We start from the raw sequence: 21,594 nt of genomic DNA on the forward strand, positions 1-21,594 counted from the left end.
TATTTGTAGCACGTATCAGGTGCTAATACCACCTTTCGTTGACTATAAACCTAGCTTGGTGCCTTCGCTACTGAAACAGATTTGTGGTCTTATTGGGTGGTTCGCTCGAGGTCAGCTGCCGGCTAGCTGCGCAGAGCTGGGACAGCTCATGGAGAGAACACACACACGCAACCAGCATCTGACAGCACCGACTAACCCACGAGGTTGGCAGAAGAATTCTTCCGTTGGCCTAGCTACAGCAACAGGAAACCTCTCCCGTCCCATGGAGCCTCTCACACAAGGGTTACACTGAAGTCCTTTACTGGCTGCAGCGGCACCAATGAGCAGTTTAAGTGTAGACCCAGCCAGAAAGTGAAATGACCAAGACGACACCAGTGTAGCTACATCGCCATAGCTATGCCGGCATAACCATGTAACCGAAGGGGGTTTTCCATCCATGTGGGAACCCCGCCTCCCCAAACGAGGGTCACTGTGTGGATGGAAGCACTCTTCTGGTGACAGAGCTGTGTCTGCACTGGAGGGCTGGTCAGCAGAGCTACGCTGGGCAGGGCCGCGGTTTCTTCACACCCCTGGCTGCTGTGGCTATGTTGACTTCACTTTCAAGGGTAGACCAGGCCAGACTTGCTGGAGGGGTTTGGGGGGAGCCTGGAACTCCATCTGCTGGCCATTTGTTACCTGGAAGGAGGGCATTGACCCGGCCCCTGGCGTATTGGTTGGCATTGCTCCATTTCTTATAGGAAATATACATAGGGGGGTTCCTTGTTTCTTTTGCCTGTGTTCCTCTCCCCCCTCCCCACCCCAGCTCAAAGAGCATTGTGGTTCCATGTTTCCAAAGGGCTCTGGGTGCTGGAGGGGCGGGGACCACCTGCTAGAGTCACCAAGGAGGTTACCTTGTAACGTCCCAGAGCCAGGCAGCGTGGGGCCTGGAGCCAGCAATTCTGTTGTTGTAGGACAGGCCCTCCAGAAACGCTGCGGTTGGCAGAAGGGGGACCCAGCAGAGGGCCTGGGGTAGGATATACACCCTGCAGGCCCGCTAACTTAGGGGGCTAGGCAGGAGCTTGCGCTGGGATCCAGGTGTCCCATGACTGCCACTGCAGGGCCCCCTGCCCCTTCCTGCGGGGCTGGCCTCTGGCAGAGCCCAGAGACTGGGCTGGAGGGTCCCGGGTCTGCGCCGCAAGGGCTGCAGGGGGCTCCGGGACCAATGAATGGACGCACCTGCCTTCGCACTGCCAGGCGCCGGTTCCCCTCAAGCCGCCCCTCGTGGGGACGCTGGCGATCGCCCTCCGGGGGGCAGCGCAGGGCCTGGGGGGCGGAGCCCCCTGCCGGCGGGTTAGGGAGCGGGCTTCCTCGCCGCGTCGTCAGAGGCACCGCCCCATCGCCGGCGAGATGCCGCCTGCCCCCCCGTGCCGCTCTCCCCAGACCCCCGTCCCATGGAGCCCGGGAGCGACCGGGGCCCTGATCGGAGACCTGCCCAGCGAACCAGCCCTCCAGGCGGGCCGGGCTGGCCGCTGTGCCCCGTGATCCCCCCTCCCCAAGTGCGCGGCCCGGGGTCCCCGCACGACCCCGCTCCCCTCCCCTCTGCCCCCTCCCCGTCCCGCGGGCAGGCAGCAGCCCGGGATCCCGGTCCCCACCGGCGCGCGGCGCCCCCCGCCAGCCCCGTGCGCCCCCTGCGCTGCGCCCCGCTCCCGGAGCCGCCCCGCCCTGTCCCCCAGCCCCCTCTCCAGCCAGGAAATCCGAGCTCGGCTGATTCCTCCACGTCAAACCACATGATCCCATAAAACATTCAGCGCGCTGCAGCCCGCCCGGCAGCCCGCGTTCCCCTCCCGCGCCCCGCTCGGCTCCCAGGGACCCCGCGCCGCAGCCGCCTCTCCCCGCCAGGACCCGTGCGCGCCAGCCGTGCGCCTTGGGGCGGGGAGCCGGCGCCTGGATGCTGACTCCGGCCCCGGGGCGGCTCGTTCCCCCGCTGCGCGCCGGCTCCGGCAGCGGGAGAGCCCCCGCCCTGCGCTCGGGCTGAAGTTCGCACGCCGACCTGCCCGCGCCGGCTGGCGAGGACTGTACCCCGGCGCCCGTTTGCCTGCCGAGCCGAGCCTGCCCCGACCCCTAAGATGAAGAGGGCGATCGCTGAAGGTAGGTGCGTCCCCACCGCGGGGACCCCCGGCCGCAGCGCCATTGGGGGGGGGGGCAGGGCTCCAGCAACTTCCCAGCCGGCAACTTTAGTCCGGTGGAGAGCGCGGAGCGGCCAGGACCCACCTGCCTCCGCTGCCGGGACATGGGACTGAGCCGGGATCCGGGGGACGCGCTGGGAGGCGATCGGGGCTCCGGAGCCGGGCGCGCGGCCCAAGTTGCTGGGGGAGCAGGGGCCGGTGCGCGGAGGTGTCGGGGGCAGGCTGGAGCTAAGAGGAGGACACTCTATTCCCCAAGGAGGGAGAACTGGGGGATGGGGGGGGGCTCCCGGCTCTGCCCTCTCCCCAGGCACCTGGCTCAGCGCTTCTGTGCCATTGCGGAGTCCGAGCGCCGGTGTGAACAGCCGGGATCCGGAATCCACCGCTCCCTTCCCCCCGCTAGGTCAGGGACCAGAAGGGCATCGGCCCGGCTGTTGTGCCCAGCACCATCCGGGCTCTCCGTCTGGAGGCTGCACCCCGCACCCCCCCGAGCTGCCTCCGACGAGCCGGGGCAGCGGGAGTGGGAAGGAGCCTCCTTTGCCTCCCAGTCTGGGGAGCCGGGACCGCACCGAGGCGGTTGGCAGGTGGGACGAGAAGCCAAGCCCTGGCTGGTAGGAGAACCGGGGGGCGAGCCCCCGAGACCTGCCAGTGCCGGCGGAGCGCTCCGTGTTCAGCCGGGGGCAGCACTGCCCTCTCCGGAGCGCCGGGGCTGGGAGAGAGGCAGCAGGTTCTCCGACGCTTTGGGCTAGGACCGAGCGCCCCAGAAAGGAGGGTGGCATTGAAACACCGCGGGGGGGGAGGAAGGGCAGTGGGTGCCGCAGGTGTGCAGCAGGGAAGGGTCAGTCACCAGCATCCCCGGCTCTGCCTCCCGGGGAGGGCTGCGAATGGGAGGGGGGGGGGGCAAAGGGAAATCGACAGGCAAGTTCTCCTGACTTGGCAAAGTTTGCGAATTCGCCCCTAAGGGGCTAGGGAGAGTGACAGGCCTCTGGAAGCCGGATCAGGGCTGGGGCAGGGGGTCAGAAGGAAAGGAAGCGGTTCCCTGGCAGTGCTAGAGCTGCAGGGAGCCTGCAGTGAATGTGCGGGGCTGGGAGAAAGCCGGAGATGATGGAGGGTTAGGGAGTGTGTGACAAATACATCGTTAACTAATTGTTCCTCTGGCCTACTTTGTCTCATTTCAATGTCCATCCGTCAAGGGCAGTAAACTAGATGAAGGGGAAAATGTCTGAGAACAAACCGTGGTGTGTAGGTTAGGAATTGAATTGGTCCCACTGTGGGGAAGATCTGTGTGTGTAATAAGCATTCAGTGCTGCTGGCCTTTCAGAAAAACCCTGTGGGCTGTTGAAAATCCAAAGGAATAAAAGCTTCTCCTTCCACAGAGAATAGCTCTGTTTGGTTTGCTCAGACAGTCCCCACGCTATCGTGGGCTACCTGGCACCTTCCGTGGCTGAACAGGGAGATGGCTGCCAGGAACGGGCAGTGCTTGGGCAGTGGCTCCTGCCCTTAAGGGTAGCCGGCCTGTTCACCTTGGGGTAAAACTTGAAGGACCTACATGCTCCTGTCCTGCAGGGTGCAGAGACGCCCACCGGCTCTGGGGCATGGCTGAAAACAACCCACAGGTTGCCATTTTTAAATCAAAAGACATGGACGTGTGTTAGAAAGCGAGTATTGTCCAGGCTGCCAGTCAAAGGGCTCTGTGTGACACAGCTCTCTCTAATAACCCGTCTGTGTGTGCAGTCTCCACAGTCCTGTGTTGCTTCCTCCTTTCCGGGGGTGACCCCAGCATCACCTAGCGTTGTTTCTTGGAGGGCACACGGTGGCTGGCTTATTTGCCATGCTCTAGTGAGAGAGCCCAGCTCCCATCCAAACGGCAATCAGCGTCTTCGGAGCGTTGGAACTGCGTCTAGTTTTGAACCAGCCACTGTGTTCATGCTTGGGAGCAGGTTGCTGAGGACCTTTCGGGGGGCATTGATGTTTCAGAAGTCACCTGTTCCTTGATGTGTTACGGCCTAGTGCACAAATGTTCTTAGGTCTGAATGGGTGCCTGCATCCTGAGCACCCCGCGGATTTGGCTGTGTGCAGACTCCTGGCACCGAGCTAGTGGTAACTGTGGGTTTTCTGCCTGCCACTCGATTGCAGGGAGCTGTGAGTGCACTGGGTGCGCTGTGCCCCAGATACAGAGAGCGCTACACAGAGCTGGGGGCAGCAGCGGAACGTTTTCTCTCTGCTGGCGGCACGCAGGGCTGCGCAGGGCATGTGCTCCGCACAGTGGCCCCCCACGAGTGCCTGACAGTCATCGGCATCACGGGAAAAGCCAGGACATTAAATACAGGAAAGCTGCTACAGGACCTCTGTTCATAGAGCAGGGCAGGTGCACGGGGGCCCTGGCCTGCTCCCGTGGGGTGCTGAATGCCCTCCACTGCTGGTCCTAAACGTGAGTGGGGAAGATGACTGTGAAATGCCAGGTGTACCTTGGAGGACGTGCTCCCCAGGATCGGGCCCTGAGCAAGTGAACTGTGGGGCTCTGGCTGCCTCTCCCTTTCTACCTGCCCCCACTTCCCCGGAGTTCGCTGCCAGGGATCCCAGGGGCCTTCTAAGCTGGAAATACACAGCTGGGGCAGCAAAGCCTTTCCTCAGCCGCCTTAGCTCACATCAAGCCTTTATCAGCACCCCTTCCATTTCCAGCCTATGAAATCCCCAATTCTTCTCCAGGGTTCCTCAATGGGAAAACAGCTGTTTTAAAACCTTGATTCCCCCAAGAAAATAAGTATTGATTGGAGGAGGAGATGAGCAGCGTTTTATTGCTCTGACCAGGAGGTAACATTCATCAGCTCTTTTTTTTGACTCTTTATTGCTTTCAGGACAATTTTTGTTACATAATTTATTGGGGGATTGGGGGCAGGGATGGCATTTCACAAGCCCCGCTTCCTCCTGGAACCTGTGTTCTTTGGCCCATACCGGGACGGGATACCTGGATGTACAGACATTCTGATCCGAGGGTTGTGTGACCCCCAGTGCATTAGTGCTGCTCTCTGCCATGCTGGGCTGTATCAGCACAGACGGTGCTGGGCCCCCGCTTGGTTCGGTGATGTTTTCCTCACTAGGCGCGCTGGAAAAGGCTGTGCTAGAAAACGATATAATTAGATCTGGTGAGACAAAGAGCCGCTGTGACCCTCGCGAGCTCTCTGGCTCGTGAGCAGCGTGTTCCAGGGCTGCTTACCAATAAGCTGCGACACGCCAGCCCCGTCTTCAGACTCTGCCACGTCCTGCGTTAATTCCCTCCCTGCTGCTCTGAGCTGGCCTGGACTCGGAGCCTTGCGGCAGCCTACGCAGGAGAAGCTTGTAGGCCCAAGCGGGTGGGAGGCTGGGACAGAGGGACAGGGCAATGGAACCGAGATCTTGTTCCCTTTTAGAACGTGACCCCCGCCCTGCTTGGCGGGACCAGGCAGGATCTGCAGGACGACAGTTAGAGTGGAAACGGCTGTCTGGCATTCGTCCTCTGCGTGTGTTCCTCCAGCTGAAATAAGGGCCAGGTTCCTGGGCAATCCTGCTGTAACTGCACCGCCTTCAGGGATGACTTTGGCTTCTAGGCAAAAACTGCCCCTCCAGCAGCATCTAGTTACTCTGACGTCCCCAAAAGCCTTAGGCCGGAGCTACCGAGTGTAAAGTTGGGGCTCTGGGAAGGACCGCTCTGGCCGGGTGTGCATTCCCATGCCATGTTGCTGCTGCTATTTGCTGTGCTTGTGTATGTGGTGGCAGTGCCAGCTGTGAGCGGCAAAGCCCAGGCAGTCCCCTCTGTGAGCCGCCCCTTGCCGCAGGTACCTGTGCTCCCGAGGGAGCCCGGGCACACTCCTGCCGTCTGCCTCGGTGCTGAGTGTTCTGTGCTGCGCTGCTTCCCGGAGAGCTGCTTCTCGCTTGCAGAAAGTGCTGAGGCGGAAGCCCGGTGCTTGGAGCCTAGCTGAAGGTGTGGGCTCCTGCCTGCTGGAGGCTTGGGAGGGTGGATGGAGCCAGCATCCCTAATGAAGAGACTAGAGCTTGTGCTACAAGCTCCACTCTGAGCCAGCGTGAACACAATGTGCCTGGCTCCTGTGCCAGCTCCTCATTGTGCTGTGCAGCGGCTCCTTTTCAAGAGGCTGTGAGTACAGCACAAGAGCACTATCCACGCTGCACAGCAGAGAAAAGGGGAGGGGGGGAAGGAGTCGGTTTAATTAGGTGTGTACTCGCTTCCCCCTGGATTTGAAATGCTTTCTGCTGCTGTCGCCTTCATTAAGACATATCTCTGAGAGCCAGGAGCCAAACTCCTCCTTTGATGTTTCTAAAGGAGTTGATTTATCCGGGAGGCACACCCCGCAGCGGGACTATCCTGTGCCTCTCAGAGGCGGCGCTGTACGAAGCGAAGCCGCACGACCATACAGGGCCCTGTGAACGCTGGGAATTGCACGAAGGGCTTGAATGCACTTGAGACGCTGCAGCGGTGTTGGAGCATTTAGTGTAGACACAATCTGCACCGACGGGAGGGATTCTCTGGTCTCCACCTCCCTGAGAGGCAGTAGCTATGTGGACAGAAGAATTCTCGTTCCATTCACTTAAGGCTGCCTGCACCACGGGTTCGCTTGGGGGTGGATTTTTCACAGCCCTGAGCGGTGTAACTTAGTGTAGACCAGGCCTGAGAGCCTGCATGTCTGCATGGAAGGCTTTGAGTGTGGGTGTTTGGAGCTGCATTCTGGGGCCGCCGCTGGCTGGTGGGGTTTGAGTGTATGGGATTCTGGGGCTTCTCCAGAACAGCTACCAGTGAGTGTGGGGCAAAGAGGCCTGCAATCTGCACTCTGCAAATCCCAGCCTCCCGCCTCCAATATTCACTGTTTCAGCTTTGGGAGGGGCCATCGGCCAAGGAGAGCCGTGAAAAAATAAACAGCGTAAAGCAGGAAATGGCGAGTCTCCGAACATGTGTGTAAAGAAGTCGAGACTTAATACAGTCTCCCTTGCCCCCCAACTATGTCTGCAGTTGGGTCTTGTTATGTTTGCCTGTGTCCCCTGCACAAATTCTATACCCTGAACCCCTGGCTGACTGCTGCTCAACTCCAGTTCCGTGCTGGCCAGTGGGACGCCATAGATTTCGGTGCATTGACCCTGGCCTGAAGCTGGAGTAGCGCTGGGTGAATGGAATCCAGTGTGTACAATGGCCATGTTGTGTGTGCAATCTACTGTGATCATGGGCACTCCACGTCTACCTTGGCCAGACACAGCATGCCCGGGCATTCTGCACATGCTCAGACTGTTCATATCTGCTCCATTGTTAGAAGGGCACCGGGAGCTGGGCCTCCAACATCCTATTCCTAGCTCTGCCATTGACTCGGTCTTTCACCCGCCTGTGCCTTAGTTTCTCTGTCTGTAAATTGGGGATAATGGTGCTGACCTGTCTCCCCAAAGGCTCTGTGATGGACTTGGAGGTCATGGGGCAAAGGGGGTGGAGATAGTGAATCATAGGGTTGGAAGGGATCTCAAGAGGTCATAGAATCTCAGGGTTGGAAGGGACCTCAGGAGGTATCTAGTCCAACCCCCTGCTCAAAGCAGGACCAATACCCAGACAGATTTTTACCCCAGTTCCCTAAATGAATTGAACTAACAACCCTGGGTTTAGCAGGTCAATGCTCAAACCACTGAGCTGTCCTGCCTCCCGCTAAATGAAAAAGTAGCCTCTACTACTTATTCATATCTTGGTATTGGTTATTCCAAAGGAGAAGCAGGCGTGGCTGTGCCTGGGGGCGTGGCTGTGCCGGGGCATGTGGGAGGGTCCCTTCTTTGGCAGTGACATTCTAGTCCCAGGGTCGGTGCTGTTTCAGCATCAGTTGTGTTCTGTTGCCTACGGTCTGTCCTCCTCAGAGTCCCAGGGCCTTACATTTCAGCTCTTGGGCTAAGCAAAAGGGTTACCAGCTCTTGTGATATGGGATGGATTTCTTAAAGCCCGAGCTCCTAGAGTCAGGGGATTTAGGTGAGAATCTCAGCTTCCATTAGGAAAAAAAAAATCAGTTTCTAGCCCTTGTGTTTGCTGAGAAAAGTGGGAATGTGACCCGAGGGTGGGTGAGAGAGGCTCAAGAACCAGAAGACAAATAGCCCCCACATTTATGACTTTTATGGTGTTTTGGGGGCCTGGCTCATGAGTTTTGACAGCGTGGGGTTGGTGAAGCAGAAATCAGTGCTGGGGTCTTGTGGCAGGGAAGTTAAATGGGATTTGTGTGGGGCGGGTGCCTGAGCCAAAGCCCACTGGAGCCAAACGGGGTCTTTCCATCGGCTTCAGCGAGTGCTGTCTCAGGACCCAAGGTGGACCTGGTGGGTGTCTGATTGGGGGGTCACAGTGGAGGTACCTGGGTGAGGCCTGCTATGGGCCCCACTGGTCCTTGGGAGTTATGGCCCTGTTCACTCCAGCGAGGCTTGGTCGGGATCCGGGACCATGCCAGAGATGGAGGCAGCCACTCAGCAGCCTCCCTGCTTGGGGGTCATGGAGACTCTGCATCTCTTGTGGTCCGGCCGTGCATGAGGCACGTTTTTTCCCAGGCAGGTCACTGCCCCAGCCAGCGTGTTCCTCCATTTCACTATTAATTGAAGCAGAATTGCTTGGCAAACAGCCCAGAGTGGAAAAACTTGAGAAATGCCACAAACTTTGCTAGCATTCCAGCTGATCGGATACACTTGCAAAACTCTGTGCCGTTTTCTTTAATTCGCGTATTTAAGTGCAAGTTCACAACAGTTCCTGGAATTTTCACCCCCCTGCCGCTCCTCCATCTGTTCCCCTCCCTTCCCCCTACCCAGATGAAATCTCAATAGTTTTACCTTTCCTGGGACTAGCCTGGATGGATGTTTTAACCGCAGTCGCACTTTCCCTTTTACTCACATGCTGCTCCTCGAATGGGAAGCAAATGAATGTTTACGCTTAATATTTAAACCTCATGTTTCCCTTGCTTCGCTGCGTGTGCGGGGAAATTGGATTGAGAACGCAGCAAGAATGTGGCCTTCTAGTAACTGATCAGTTATTATTGCTATTTATTACTTATATTGTGCCCTAGGTGTGTGTAGTGCTCTTACAGGAAGAAATCAGCCCTTTAAATTTGCACTTGAAAATCACTTTCCCGGCTCATGGAATTGTCTCCTGTATTCGGCTCTGTGGGGGAAATTGGTTAACTCCTTTTTTGGTAAGAACAAAGGTTTTCTTGAGAACCATCTGGCTGCTGAATTCTTCTCCTGAAGCTGTGCAGTTTGCTGGGAGTTCATTTGCGTCTTTAGGTACTAAAGAGAAAGTAAAAGTGACTGATTAGTCTGAGACTGGGAGCGTTCTCATCAAAGTGACAGATTTTGCGAGCTGGGTTTGGGAAAGTGTTTAAAACTGGTGTGTTTTCATTAAATTTTGAAGACTGTGGGCAGATTGGGGCTCTCGGCACTGCCGCACGGCCCTGGGCTCCGCAGCCCGCGTGTTATTGTCGGAGTGAATTGTGTGGCTGTTCACGGCGGTGTGTGCTTAGTTGATGATTTTAAATATTGATTTTAGTTGTGTGTCTTTCTCAGGGCTGGGAGTGATGATGAGACCTGCATACAGCGCACCCCGTGCATAAATCAGCAATGTTTGTGTGGATCAGATGGGAGCTCAGCCTGATTTCAATGGGGGAGGGGGAATCTCTGGAGACCCTAAATTCAGCTCCTCACCCTTCTGTGCATCTAGGGGCCACGGCCGGGCTGCAGATCAAGGTGTGAGTTCAGCAGCCCAGTTTATGTGCCTCCGCAGACAAAAGGCAGCACTGGAGACTGTAACAGGAAATAGGGAGATTAACAGTCTCTCTCTCTCTACACATGTAAGTGGTCATTGAAAAGCTGTGGGGAACTTTATGCCTGGGATGTTTCCCTGGGCACCCCCAGCTGAGAGGCTGCGTAGGGGTCTAGGACGTTGTAGTTTGGCTGTGGAGCACAAGCTGCGTCTCTCGGGAAGCGTCTCCTTCTTCCCTCAAGCGCCGTTCGGTGGCTAGTGTTTTCCACGGCACTACGCATGCAGCTAGCTCTGCCTTTACACTAGGGGGCTGTCTGTCCCTTTCCCTTCGGAGGGAACGCGTTCGTCTGTGCGCTCCGCATGGCTGTCTGCAGTCGCCAAACAATTCAATAGCAGCCGTTGGGTCTGGTGGGAAATGCTTGGAAAGCTTTTATTTACCACTCCTGGAGTCTATTTGTGCAGCACACAAACAGCTGCGCTGTGGTGCCGCTCCTCGCATTGGAGCTGTTTGTACTGAACCCCGGGGCGACCTTCATTTCTGTCCACTGGATCCCATTCGCTCCTGACCCACTGAGAAGGGGCGGCCGCCATTCAGAGGAGCCAGGGGTCCTCCGGGTCGGTTTGGCTACGTTCCCTGGAGCTTGGTGCCAATCCTGGGAACTGGGGAGCTGCAGGGCCCTCTCCTGAGCGGGGCTGCTGCTTGCCTGTCGCTGCGCTGCATGCCCCCTACCCCGCTGTGGAGCGGGGATCAGAGCCCCGGAAGGTGGAGGGGCCTGTGTTTTGCCAATGGGCAGAGCCTTCCAGAGCCCTGGGGCACCGAGCCGTTGAGAGCAGGGCGAGACGGAAGCCACGGGTAACGGAGAGGAGATGCTCCCTGCAGAGAGAACAGGCCTATCAAAACTCAGGGTGGGCGATAGTGTAGGCTTGGGCCCTCAGCAAGCACAGGGCCTTACTCCTAGAACCGTGAGCACCAGTGCAGGAGGAATGGCCCTTGCTGGGAGTGGGGGCCGTTGTTTGAATAAGAGCGGGATGGGGCCCCAGGGAAGATAACAGGCCTGCTATTGCTGCACGCTAAGGGAGTTCTCCGCTAGCTTGCGTGGCAGAGGCGGGTGGCTCTGGAGCAGAAGGACACACGCTAGAGCAGGGGTGGGCAAACTTTTTTTGGCCCGAGGGCCACACTGGGGTTGCAAAACTGTATGGAGGGCCGGGTAGGGAAGGCTGCATCTCCCCAACAGCCTGGCCCCTGCCCCCATCCGCCCTTCCCACTTCCCGCCGCCTGACTGCCTCCCTCAGAACCCCTGACCCATCCAACCCCTCCTGTCCTCTGACCCCCTAACCACACCCCCGCCCCTTGACAGGCCCCCCAGATTTCACACCTATCCAACCATCCCTGTTCTCTGTCCTCTGATCCCTATCCACAGCCCTGCCCCCTGACAGGACCCCCGGGACTCCCACACTTATCCAACACCCCCTCGCCCCAGTCCCCCATCCCCTGACCGCCTCCAGAACCTCCACCCCGTCCAACCGCTCCCTGTCCCCTGACTGCCCCCCAGGACCCTCCGCCTCTTATCCAACCCCCTGGCCCTTTTACCATGCCAGTCAGAGCAGCATGTCTGGCAGCTGCAGCACCTGGCCGGAGCCAGACATGCTGCTGCTCTGCTCGGCAGGAGCGCGCAACCCCCGCTGCCCAGAGCGCTGCTCGTGCGGCCGTGTGGCTGTGGGGGAGGGGGCCAGCAGAGGAGGGGACGGGGGCAGGTCACCAGAGGGAAGCAGTAGCCAACCTGGCTGGGTATCGCTCTCTGAGTCCAGTCAGGGGGGTACCCTCTGCAGAGCATTGCACGGCACTATGCTCAGCGAGAAAGAAATGAACTTGTAGGACCTACACAAATGAGAAAGCAGCTTTGACTGGCACAGCCAGTACAAAGATGTGGCCACATCCCACGCAGCTGCACAGCGGCTTTCCTGGCTACTGTGCTCTGCAGGGAGGGACGGGCAGGAAAATGAGCCTCAGTGGCTAGGAGTCAGCACCATGTTCCTTCGAATGTGCTGCTGGCCCAAGGTGCCTCTGACTGGGATGTGTGGGGCTTTAGCTACCTTGGAGCACTAGCATCTGAAATCCCTGGGCACGTCCAGGCCCTCCAGGGTATGTGTTGCCATAAAAGAACCAAAGGATTTCTCCTGGACTCCAGACCAGGTTTAAAGTCGCTAGGCTGCAGAGGGCCCCACACCCGAAGGAGGAGGGTAACGGTCGAGGCAGAGGGCCTTGCGGAGTCCCCGAGGCGTTTCCGCAATCTGTTCACCGATTCTCACTGTCGCTGTCTGGGAGAGGGCAGGTTCCCTGCAGCCCGGGGCATCAAGATGCCCAGGAAATGCGGCTGCATTCTTGGTGGGCCCTCCTTGGACTGCACACGCGTCCCTCTGCCCCGGCGTGTAGCCCGGCACCACGTGGCTCCGGCCGCTTCTGGCACGTGTCAGTTCCTTGTCAGAGCCTGATTTAGCGCGAGCGATAACTTCTCCCCCTCCCGCTCTCCCCCTGATGGGAGAGGGGGATTAATAACGGTAATTGCAGCCCCTCGCGATGCTAACCACACAAGCAAGGATGGATTGTGGGAAACCGCTCGCAGGAACCGCTCCGGCACGAGGAAGTTGATGCGGAGATGGCCTATTAGCGGCCCCTCTCCATCCATCATGGCGGGCGGGCGCTTCGGGGAACACGGCACCTCCTCCTGGGAAAGCCCCTTTGGCCGGCAGGCGTCCCCGGTAGCCTGCCAGGGGAGAGGGCAGGAGAAGGGCGCCTGGGGCAAGGAAGGGGAGCAGAGTGGGACCCGTCCATGCTGTGAACTACCAGGCCGTGTGTTCTGCAGGGGCTTGGCTGTCTCCCAGCAGTGACTGGCGCTGCCCTCTCCCGTCCCAGCGTGGGCTCTGCCCAGGCATTGCCTTGCTCATTCAGCAACCCACCTGCAGGGCCCCAGGTGTCGCTGAGTTGCTGGATCCTGGGTATTTCCCTAGCTTCCTTCCCCATGCTCCGCCCAGCCGCGGCACCCTGGCTTCCCCTCCCTCTCCCGCCCCTGTGGTGGGAGCTGTGAATTAGAAGCCCTGTGGAGGATGCCATTTGCAGCAGGTTGATAATTCGTCACTCCCTGATGTCACATCTCGAACACGATCTACACTAAACCCTGTTGCGACAGGTGAGCTGGGAGCAGCCTGGACTCGCCTCTGTACAGACCCCCCCACCCCCCGTCCTTCTGCCTCCCCAGCTCTGCGGGGCCCCTCGCCCCATCTGGCCCTGGCAGCAAATCCAGTGGCACTGGGGCCAATTCTGGCATTGGGTGGGGGTGTACTTAAAGCCCCAGCTGCTGGAGTCCTGAGGTTCTGGGAGGATCTCCACTTGCATTTCAAAATGCAAAGTACATTTCTGCCCTTCTGGCTATGGAGAAGAGCTGGAAAATGTGGCTCCTGAGGGCTCAAAACACAGAAGGCAAATAAACAATATTGTCATGTCTGTGTAAAGGTGTTTTTAAAAATCTCACCATTTTTTATGGACCTGACTCATGATTTTTGATGCATTGGGGTTGGTGCTGCTGCCATGTCCTTGACTGACTGAAACGCAAGGCCTGGAAATTAGGCAGAAACGATCTGAGCTGCGCCCCCGGCCCCAGTTTGGTCCCCATCCTCCAGGGGGTGCAGGCCCCTGCCACAGCTCCTGTCCTGTGTGGGGTGGAGCCACTCCCCAAAACCTGGCCCACGGGCTCTGGGTGGGTCACAGTTGACTGCCTGTGCATGGTGGGAACGTGCCCGTCTGGGTCCTGGTGTCCCTGCTGGAGGAGTGGGGTTGTCTCTGAATGCTGGCCTCCGCCTTTTGGATTGGAAGGAAGCACCCAGGGATCAGCATGGCTGGAGAGAGAGATCTGCACTAACTGCTGAATAAATGAAGCCAACCCTGCCCCTTGGCAGCCGCCCAGGAGCGACTGGCTTCGCTTGGACAGGTCTTTCCAGGGTGAAATGCTTTTCTTCACCTAGGATTTATTTTTGGCTTTCCTAGTGCTTGGCTAGTCTTACAGTTAATCTGGGGATTCTAGCCCGTCAGCTGGGAGCTCCTGCCATGCTGCCGGGAGACAGCCATCTCCCAGAGCGTTTGCTAGGTCGTGGCCCATAGATTTGCAAGATGATCTTGGATTTGTTTGCCATAATCATCTGGGCATGTGTAACCCACGTGTGCCTGGAGAGAGGCAGTGCCCGCGCTGGTGGAAAGAGGCGTCTGGGTCTGCTTTGCGAGAGGGAGTTCTTTGCACCACACTCACCACAAAGATGGGGAGTTTGCCCTCTCTTCGGAGACGGGGCCAGCCGGCTCTGCAGCGATTCGGGAGCAGCTAGGAGTCGTGCCGTGTGCGCGCAGACTGGCCCGGTGCTCATTGCATGAGCGTGTGGCATGGAATGCAGCTGGAGCAGAGGCTCTCTCCACTCCTAGGCCAATGCCCTGTCCTGGGGAGATGGTGTGTTTCAGATGTAAGTGCCCCGGGATGGTGTCTGGGCAGCTCCCCCGCTGCATTCTCGTTGCTTGCCACTGGGCATCTCTGCGGGGAGCGTTGTTGGTTCTGATGAACTGGGATTTCAGGGCATAGGTGTTGCCTTGAGGCCACAGATGCAGAAATCTCTGGGAGCAGCCGGGCTGGAGCTGTGCAAGGTTCCCTGCAATGCATCCCCAGAGCGCCTCCCCCGTGAGCATGAGGGAGCACATCTAGGGCTGGTGTGTGTGTGAGGGGGCGTTCAGGGTCCATTGGCTTTTTTTTGGCAACTTTCAGCAAGGGCCCAGCGAATGCCAGCTCGGGCGCCGTGCTGTCCCCCTCCTGGAGTCTAGGGAGAGCGCCACCCGCTTGTGGCACAGCTATCCAGCCGCCTGGGAGCACATGGGCCACGGGCACCTCTGTGCTTCCCAGGCTCCAGTGAGGGCTGGGGGCTCTGACCCTGTGGCAAGCAGCCCCGAGGGCCAGGGGGCCATGCACTGGCCTCCACTCCCTGCCTGCGGGTGAGAAAAGGAGTTTTGAGGCACATGCTGCTGTTTCGACACTAGCAGGTGGTGTGGTCTAGTGGGTAGAGCACGGGGGCTGGATGGCCTTGGTTCCAGGCCCAGCTCTGTCACTGACTTGCTGTCAGGCAGGTCATGTAGTGTCTGACAGGCAGAGGCTCTGAGAGCCTGCAGCTACCACAGAATGGTGAGTGCTGAGCATCCCTGAAAAGCCAGGCCTGCAACCTCTGTTTCCCTGCTCTCCGTCTGTCAATGAGATCATGTTACTCACTTGTCCATCTTCTGATTTAATGTGCGTGCGTCACCAGAGAGCGTGCTCGGGGCTGCTTACCCTAGACCTGCTCTCTCCAGGTGGTAAAGATGAGACCCCACCAGAGATGGAGCGTTGCAAAAACAGGAGCTGGACCAAATGGATCAATCAAAGCCCCACAGGTCAGCAGGCCGAGCTGGTCCAGCTGAGAGTGCTGACGGGCCTTGAGAATGAGCTGCTAGAAAAAATATGGCATCTCTCCTTAAAGTCAGCTGCAGTGCCAGAGGGCTGGAGGGCAGCGTGTGTTTGCCTGTCTTTTAAATGGCAGGAACTAAGAGCAGTCCTGGGAATTAGGGCAGTGAGCTGGGCCTCTGCACCAGGGGCACTGGGACGCAATAGTTAAAGACGGGTATAAAAACACTGGAAGGATCCTGATATGATGGGAGTTAATGGTTTCTGTAAAGGAAAACCGGGCATCTCCAGTTTGCAGAATTCTTTGAGCATGTCACCAGAAGCATGGCCAGAGGAGGAGTGAGTGATGTTTGGACTTTCTGAAGGCTTTTGCCAAGATCCCCAACAAAGGGCTGTTAAGGAAACTAAGTGATCATCGTTTCTGATCCATGACAAAATGTTACCCCTCCCCCTGAGAGACAGAAAGCAGAGAGTGGGAATACAAAATTCTATATTCAACATGGCACAAGGTTAATATTGGGAGGCCTCAAGGATCTGTCCTGGGATTGGTGTTGATAATGGATTGATGGCTCATCTAGAAAGGGGTGTGAACTCTGAGGAGGGAAAACCCTGGTACACCGATGACGCGAGCCTTTAGGTTAATCGAGAAGAGAGGAGACTTCGAGGACTGTCGGAGGGAACTATCCAAGGTTGGTGAATGGGCAACATGATGTCAGAGGAATTTCCGAGCTGATTGATGCAAAGCAGCGTACACTGGATGGGTTATTTCCATCTCCTTGTTCATATTGCTGGGCTTTAGATGGACTGTAACTCCTGTGCCCTCCAAAGAAACCTCTGCTCAGAGCGCGCCGCCAGGCCGAATGTTCGTGTATCCAGAAAGGAACCCCAAGAAACCAGAATGCCTCCTTGTTGGTTAATGATATGCCGTCCTTTGGGGGTATTGTGTGTACTTCTGGTCACCTGATCTCAAAATAGACACTGGTGCCCATCTTCATGCTAAAATGATCCGAGAGGAAGCGAGTTCACTGTGGAGGGAAATCAGAAACCCTGGGACTGTTTGCTGCAGTAAGGCGACGAACCAGAGGGGACAGGAGAGCGGAGGACGCAATAACGAATGGCCTAGAGCGGGTAGCTCGGCCCCTTCCCCCAGACAACACGGGGGCATTCAGTGAAATCGAAAGGCAACACATTTAAAGCTGATAAAAAGTGATAACTTTAGGCGACACATAGTTAGCTTATGGAACTCATCGCCTCAGTGGCGTTTCTTGCCCCTTCCCCGGATGCATCCAGCCCTGGCCACTGTGGGAGATGGATACTGGACTAGAAGGGTTCCCAGACTGTGGCCCGGCAGGGCCTGGGTTGGTCTCTGGCAGGCAGGGATGCTGGGAGGATGAGTGGTTAGCATTTGCCCTGTTGTGCTCAGTAACCTTCGCTACCTTGGGGGCAATAGGGCTTGATCCACCGCCAGCTGGAGTCAGTGGGAGCCTTTCCGCTGGCTTTAATGGGCTTCGGGCCTGGCCTGGAAAGGTACTAAGGCCAGAAGGGACCAGCATGACCCTCTCGACTGATCCCCTGGGTAGCCAGGCCAAAGAGGAGCTGGGGGGATCGGGTTCCGCCGGCCACTCAACGCTCAGGAGAGACCGTCCCATAACACGCCAGCGTGTGCAGGACAGTGCTAATGACAGACCCCCCCATAACAAGCCAGAGTGCAGCTTGCCTTTTACGAGCATCCCTAAAAATAGCACACCCGGCTGCCCATGTGATGCGCTTTAGTAGGAAAATAGGTTCATTCCCCAGCTCCTCGGGGAGCATTGGAAACAGCAGAGAGTAAACAGTGGTTTTTTCAGGCAATAACAACTACTTTGTAGGTGCCCTTTCCAGCCATTTTCGATTACCCCCCCTCCCCCCCCCCCCCGTCTCCAGCGGGGCTGCGGAGGGCAGCACCCGGCCCCGACGATCTCTGGAGAAGATCTCACTGGGCTGTATTTGCTTGGCTGCTAATTAAGAGACTGTTCAGTCCCCACTCTGTCCCCTGCAACTCCCTGTAAATGCAGATAAGAGCCATTACAAATCCATCACAAGGTGCATTAAAATCCCCTTAATTAATAAGCAGGCGACACTGAAATCTACAAGAGCGTGAGCAGCCAAGGGGAACGTGACATGGCTGGGCATTGAGATGCTGAAGCAACTGGGCCGGGCGGCTCTGCTCCCCGCTGGGCCCAGGCTCACCACAGGGGTGGCACCACCTCGAAGGGGACGTTGGCTTGACTCGCCTTGCGGAAGCAGCTGCTCACGCAGCCTGGTATAAATGGCGAGTGTCGATGCCAGAGCCCTCTGATGTGCCCAGGGACCCTCTCCCCCCGGCTCCCCGTCCGAGCCTAGCTCAGATGGTTGGAAGGATACGGGGGAGTTGAGCAGCTGCAAACCTGCATGTCGGGGAAGAGGAGGTGGGGTCTTCCAGGGAGGGGGCTTAGGGTACGCTCCTGAGGAAGGGAGCGGGAGGGGCTGCTGGGTTCCCGGGGCAGGGCGTGAGAAGCACTCCCTCTGGATTCTCAGCATTCCCACCCCCCCAATCTCCTGGAAATCACCAGACAAGGCTTGAGCTGCCCCTGGATTCCAGGAGGTGTGTCCCTTCCCTGCATGCTGGCGCTTCCACCACTCTGGGCCCTTGTGACTGTGTCTAACCTGCACCCCCTGTGGAGGCGAACATTGCTTCCAAGCTCCCCCACCCCCACCTCCGGTGCACTGCCAGGCAGGCCGGGCTAGACGTGCTCATTTCCAAGGCACCCATGTGATAGCAGGTCCATTGCCGGCGAGCTCTGCCAATGAAACAGAGTGACCCCATTTTACCAAGGCTGCCTCTCTTCATCTCTGGATGACCTTGGGTCTCATGTCTGCTCAAGCCCCAGCTCCCAGACAGCACAGGGAGCCCCAGGGCTGGCCCGCAGGTGCTTTTGTGACACCTCCAAGTCCTCTGCCCTCGGAGGCGGGGCGGCGGGTCTGGAAGCGGCTGACGTGGTTTATAATTCTACTTTTCTTGCAATGTGACGCTGTGGCCCATTGTAAAACATGCCTTGTCCAAGCTGCCTCTCCTTCGCCTGCTCCCCCCCGCAATTTGTGTCCGCTAACGGCCGAGGAGGGGACGTGCGTGGCAATCGACTCACAAATTGGCACGGCTAAAGGAAAACTCTGCACAAAGAGGCAAAATCTGCATACTCCTCAGATGTCATCTTAAAGACCTGTCAGGCCCAGACAGATGGTTTCTATAATAGACTCCATTCTTCACCTGCCGAGTGGCAGAAATACTGATCTGCCTGGCGTGCGCTCTGCCAACCAACAGTGCACAGTTGTCTGTAATAAATCCAAGTCCCTTGGTGTCCTTACCTTGGCTGTCACATCCTCCCCTTCCTCCAGCTCCCAGGTGCTGATCCCCTTCCAAATCCCATTGCCAAGCTGTCCTGCAGTGGATCAAGAGCATGGGTACCAACCTCAGGACAGAGTGTTAGGAACCAGGGCACAGAACCCACATGGGCTGTGAGTTCTGTACTTTGATTTCACCCACCAGTTATCAAGTGTGAACTCCTCGGGCCCCATACCAGCCTAACCATGGAGTCACCGGCAGTCCTCCTTGGGTTCTCCGGTCTCTCGTGCCACTTAGGGGAGCCTGCCCGTGTGATAGCTGGTCCCTTCCACCAAGAATCACAGCAATATTCAGGTTCCTCCCAGTCCCAAAGGACCAGTCACTGACCCAGGTCGATTGCACCTCAGCTCTCACACCAAAGACAAGGCTTGTAGCCAAATCCTGTAATAAACTAGCTAAAGCTTTATTAATAGGAAAAGGAAACGAGAGTTATTGACAAGGTTAAAACCTACACATACACACATGAGTTACAATCTTAAGTTTCAAAAGCCTCTGTAATAAGCAAGCTGTATATGTCCTTTAGGGGTAACCCACACCAAGCACTGGGGATCTTTTGCTTATGCTTAGCAATCCTTGCCCCTTAGAGTCCAAACAGTATAAAAGAGACAGTTCCTCCCTGATAGAGCTTTTTATTCCTTTCCCCCTTGTACTTGGAACTGCAAATTCAGCTGTTGGGTGGAATTCAGTTGCATGTCTCCTTTTTGTCCGGGGGCGGGATGCAATTAACAAAGTATTTTGTCCATTGATGTGCCACAATGGTTTGTCTGGTGTTTATGGGCCTTCTTTTGTTGGGCAGGAGATAACACCTCCAGGTGGACACTAGTATGTCACCCTTGCTAATGCTTTTTGCCTGTCTGGTGATGTACAGTTCGAACAAGCACGTAACTATCACTGTATAACATGGGATACAGACATTATAAGGGAGACTAATGCAGGCAGCAATTGACAAGGCTTCAGTAAAGTTTAAACATGAAACACGTTTATAACTCTAATCCCCATGTTAACAACACTGGCAGCCAGGTGAGCCAGACTGGCTCCAGCCATGGATTTGTCAGTGTTCATTGGAGACCGAGGGGCCTTGGCGTGAGCTGTCACCTGGTCTGCCAGCATCACAGACCTCACCCAGCCGCCGCGGGCTGAGTCCCGACAGCCCGGTGCAGTTACTCAAGACTCCGTCTCTGTGGGAGTCAGTGAGTTTTGCCTCAGTCAGGACTTCACAGTTCAGCCTGTTTAATCTTTTGATCCTTCTCTCGCACGTTCCCCCCCCCAACCATGTGATTTAAAATCACGAATGAGCTGACAGCGCCTGCCCCCAGTAAAGTAGATCGTTCTGTAGACAGATAGTTGTGCAGTTTGCTGAAGGCCAACATTTTCCAATTGGGCCTCACTTTCAGGGGCCTCCATTTCTGGACGCCCAAGGGGTTGCTAGCTGGGTTCTTAAAACTGGAGTCCCCCAGATTTAGGCCGGAATTGAAAATGTCAGCCCAAGCGACTTGCACAGGGTCCCAGAGAGAATCAGTGGCAGCGCTAGGAGATGAACCCAGGAGTCCTGGCCCCAGCTGTTCTGGGCGCGCTGCAGCCTGATTCTTTCTAAACCGAAACACAAGCTGAAATGGATGGGACGTTTTGGGAGGGGCTGGCTGGCTTCCAGTTGCACCCTCCAGAGAGAAGACAGGAGACACCAGCGCAGTGTGTTTTGGGACTGGCATGGCTGTTCTGCATCACAGCCATTGGCAGGGTTTGGACTGTGAAGCCTGTTTATTTAGCTAGTGCTCAGGCTTGGCTGCTCCCTGCCCCGAACCCTTGCTAAGGCGACCGTGCCATGTGCTAGTTGGGAGCATCCCCACCCTAGCAGGAACCCTCTAACTTTGGGCCCATAGATTCAGAGGCCCCAGAAGGCTCTTTAGAAGGCTCCCGCCCCCGTGCCATGCAGGCCTCTTACCCGAGCCGTGAGGCAGTGCAATGTATCCTGAAGCCGAGATCTGGGACTGAGGCTCAGCCCAATGGCCCTGGTGCCGTCGTCTTTGATTTCCTCTTGTTTAGCTGATGATGGGGCTTGTCTCACAGTTAGTTACCTCTCGCCTGATTGCTTCCTCGCAGCGCCTCTCCTGGGGCCATCGCTCCTTGTCGTGCATGCTGCGCCCCTTGCTGCACACCTGGACGGCGGCTCTGCACAGCCAAGGCCCAATTACAGTTTGAATTCCCTATTTGGAGGAGGCTGTGACGTTCTCCATTAGCACCTGGCAGGGCAGGCAGCGAGAAGTGGAGTTGGCAGGGCATGGCCCCCTACTCAGAGGGCTAGGATGCACCGCACGAGCGTCTCCCCGGGCTCGGATGCACCGCACGTGCGTCTCCCCGGGCTAGGATGCACCGCACGTGCGTCTCCCCGGGCTAGGAAGCACCGCGTCGTCTCCCGGGCTAGGATACCGCGTCGTCTCCCGGGCTAGGATGCACCGCACGTGCGTCTCCCCGGGCTAGGATGCACCGCACGTGCGTCTCCCCGGGCTAGGATGCACCGCACGTGCGTCTCCCCGGGCTAGGATGCACCGCACGTGCGTCTCCCCGGGCTAGGATGCACCGCACGAGCGTCTCCCAGGATCTCCTCTCCAGTTTCTCTGAGCACAGCAGCCCCCTCCTGTCCTGTGGCAGCCCCCACCCCCGCAGAGCAGGCTGGCACTTCCGCAGCTCTTGCTCCGTAACTGTGCACCCGGATCAGAGGGTGATTCCAGGGGCCGGGGTGATCTGCCTGCAAACTGCCAGGGAAGGACTCCACAGCGATCAGCTTTCTCT

At 57.4% G+C, this 21,594-nt stretch overlaps 1 protein-coding gene across 1 annotated transcript in view; it reads left to right on the forward strand.

Annotated features, from left to right (window-relative positions):
• Nucleotides 1–1,925: 1,925 nt before the first annotated feature.
• RTN4R (reticulon 4 receptor) overlaps nucleotides 1,926–21,594 on the forward strand; it is a 125,680-nt gene continuing 106,011 nt past the window's right edge. Inside the window, exon 1 of the mRNA XM_039505340.1 lies at nucleotides 1,926–2,127. Coding sequence (XP_039361274.1) covers nucleotides 2,106–2,127 — 22 coding nt within the window. The 5' untranslated portion in view covers nucleotides 1,926–2,105. The remainder of the gene's footprint in view (nucleotides 2,128–21,594) is intronic.

The sequence above is a fragment of the Mauremys reevesii genome, linkage group 18, assembly GCF_016161935.1.
Source record: "Mauremys reevesii isolate NIE-2019 linkage group 18, ASM1616193v1, whole genome shotgun sequence".
Classification (NCBI taxonomy): Eukaryota; Metazoa; Chordata; order Testudines; family Geoemydidae; genus Mauremys; species Mauremys reevesii.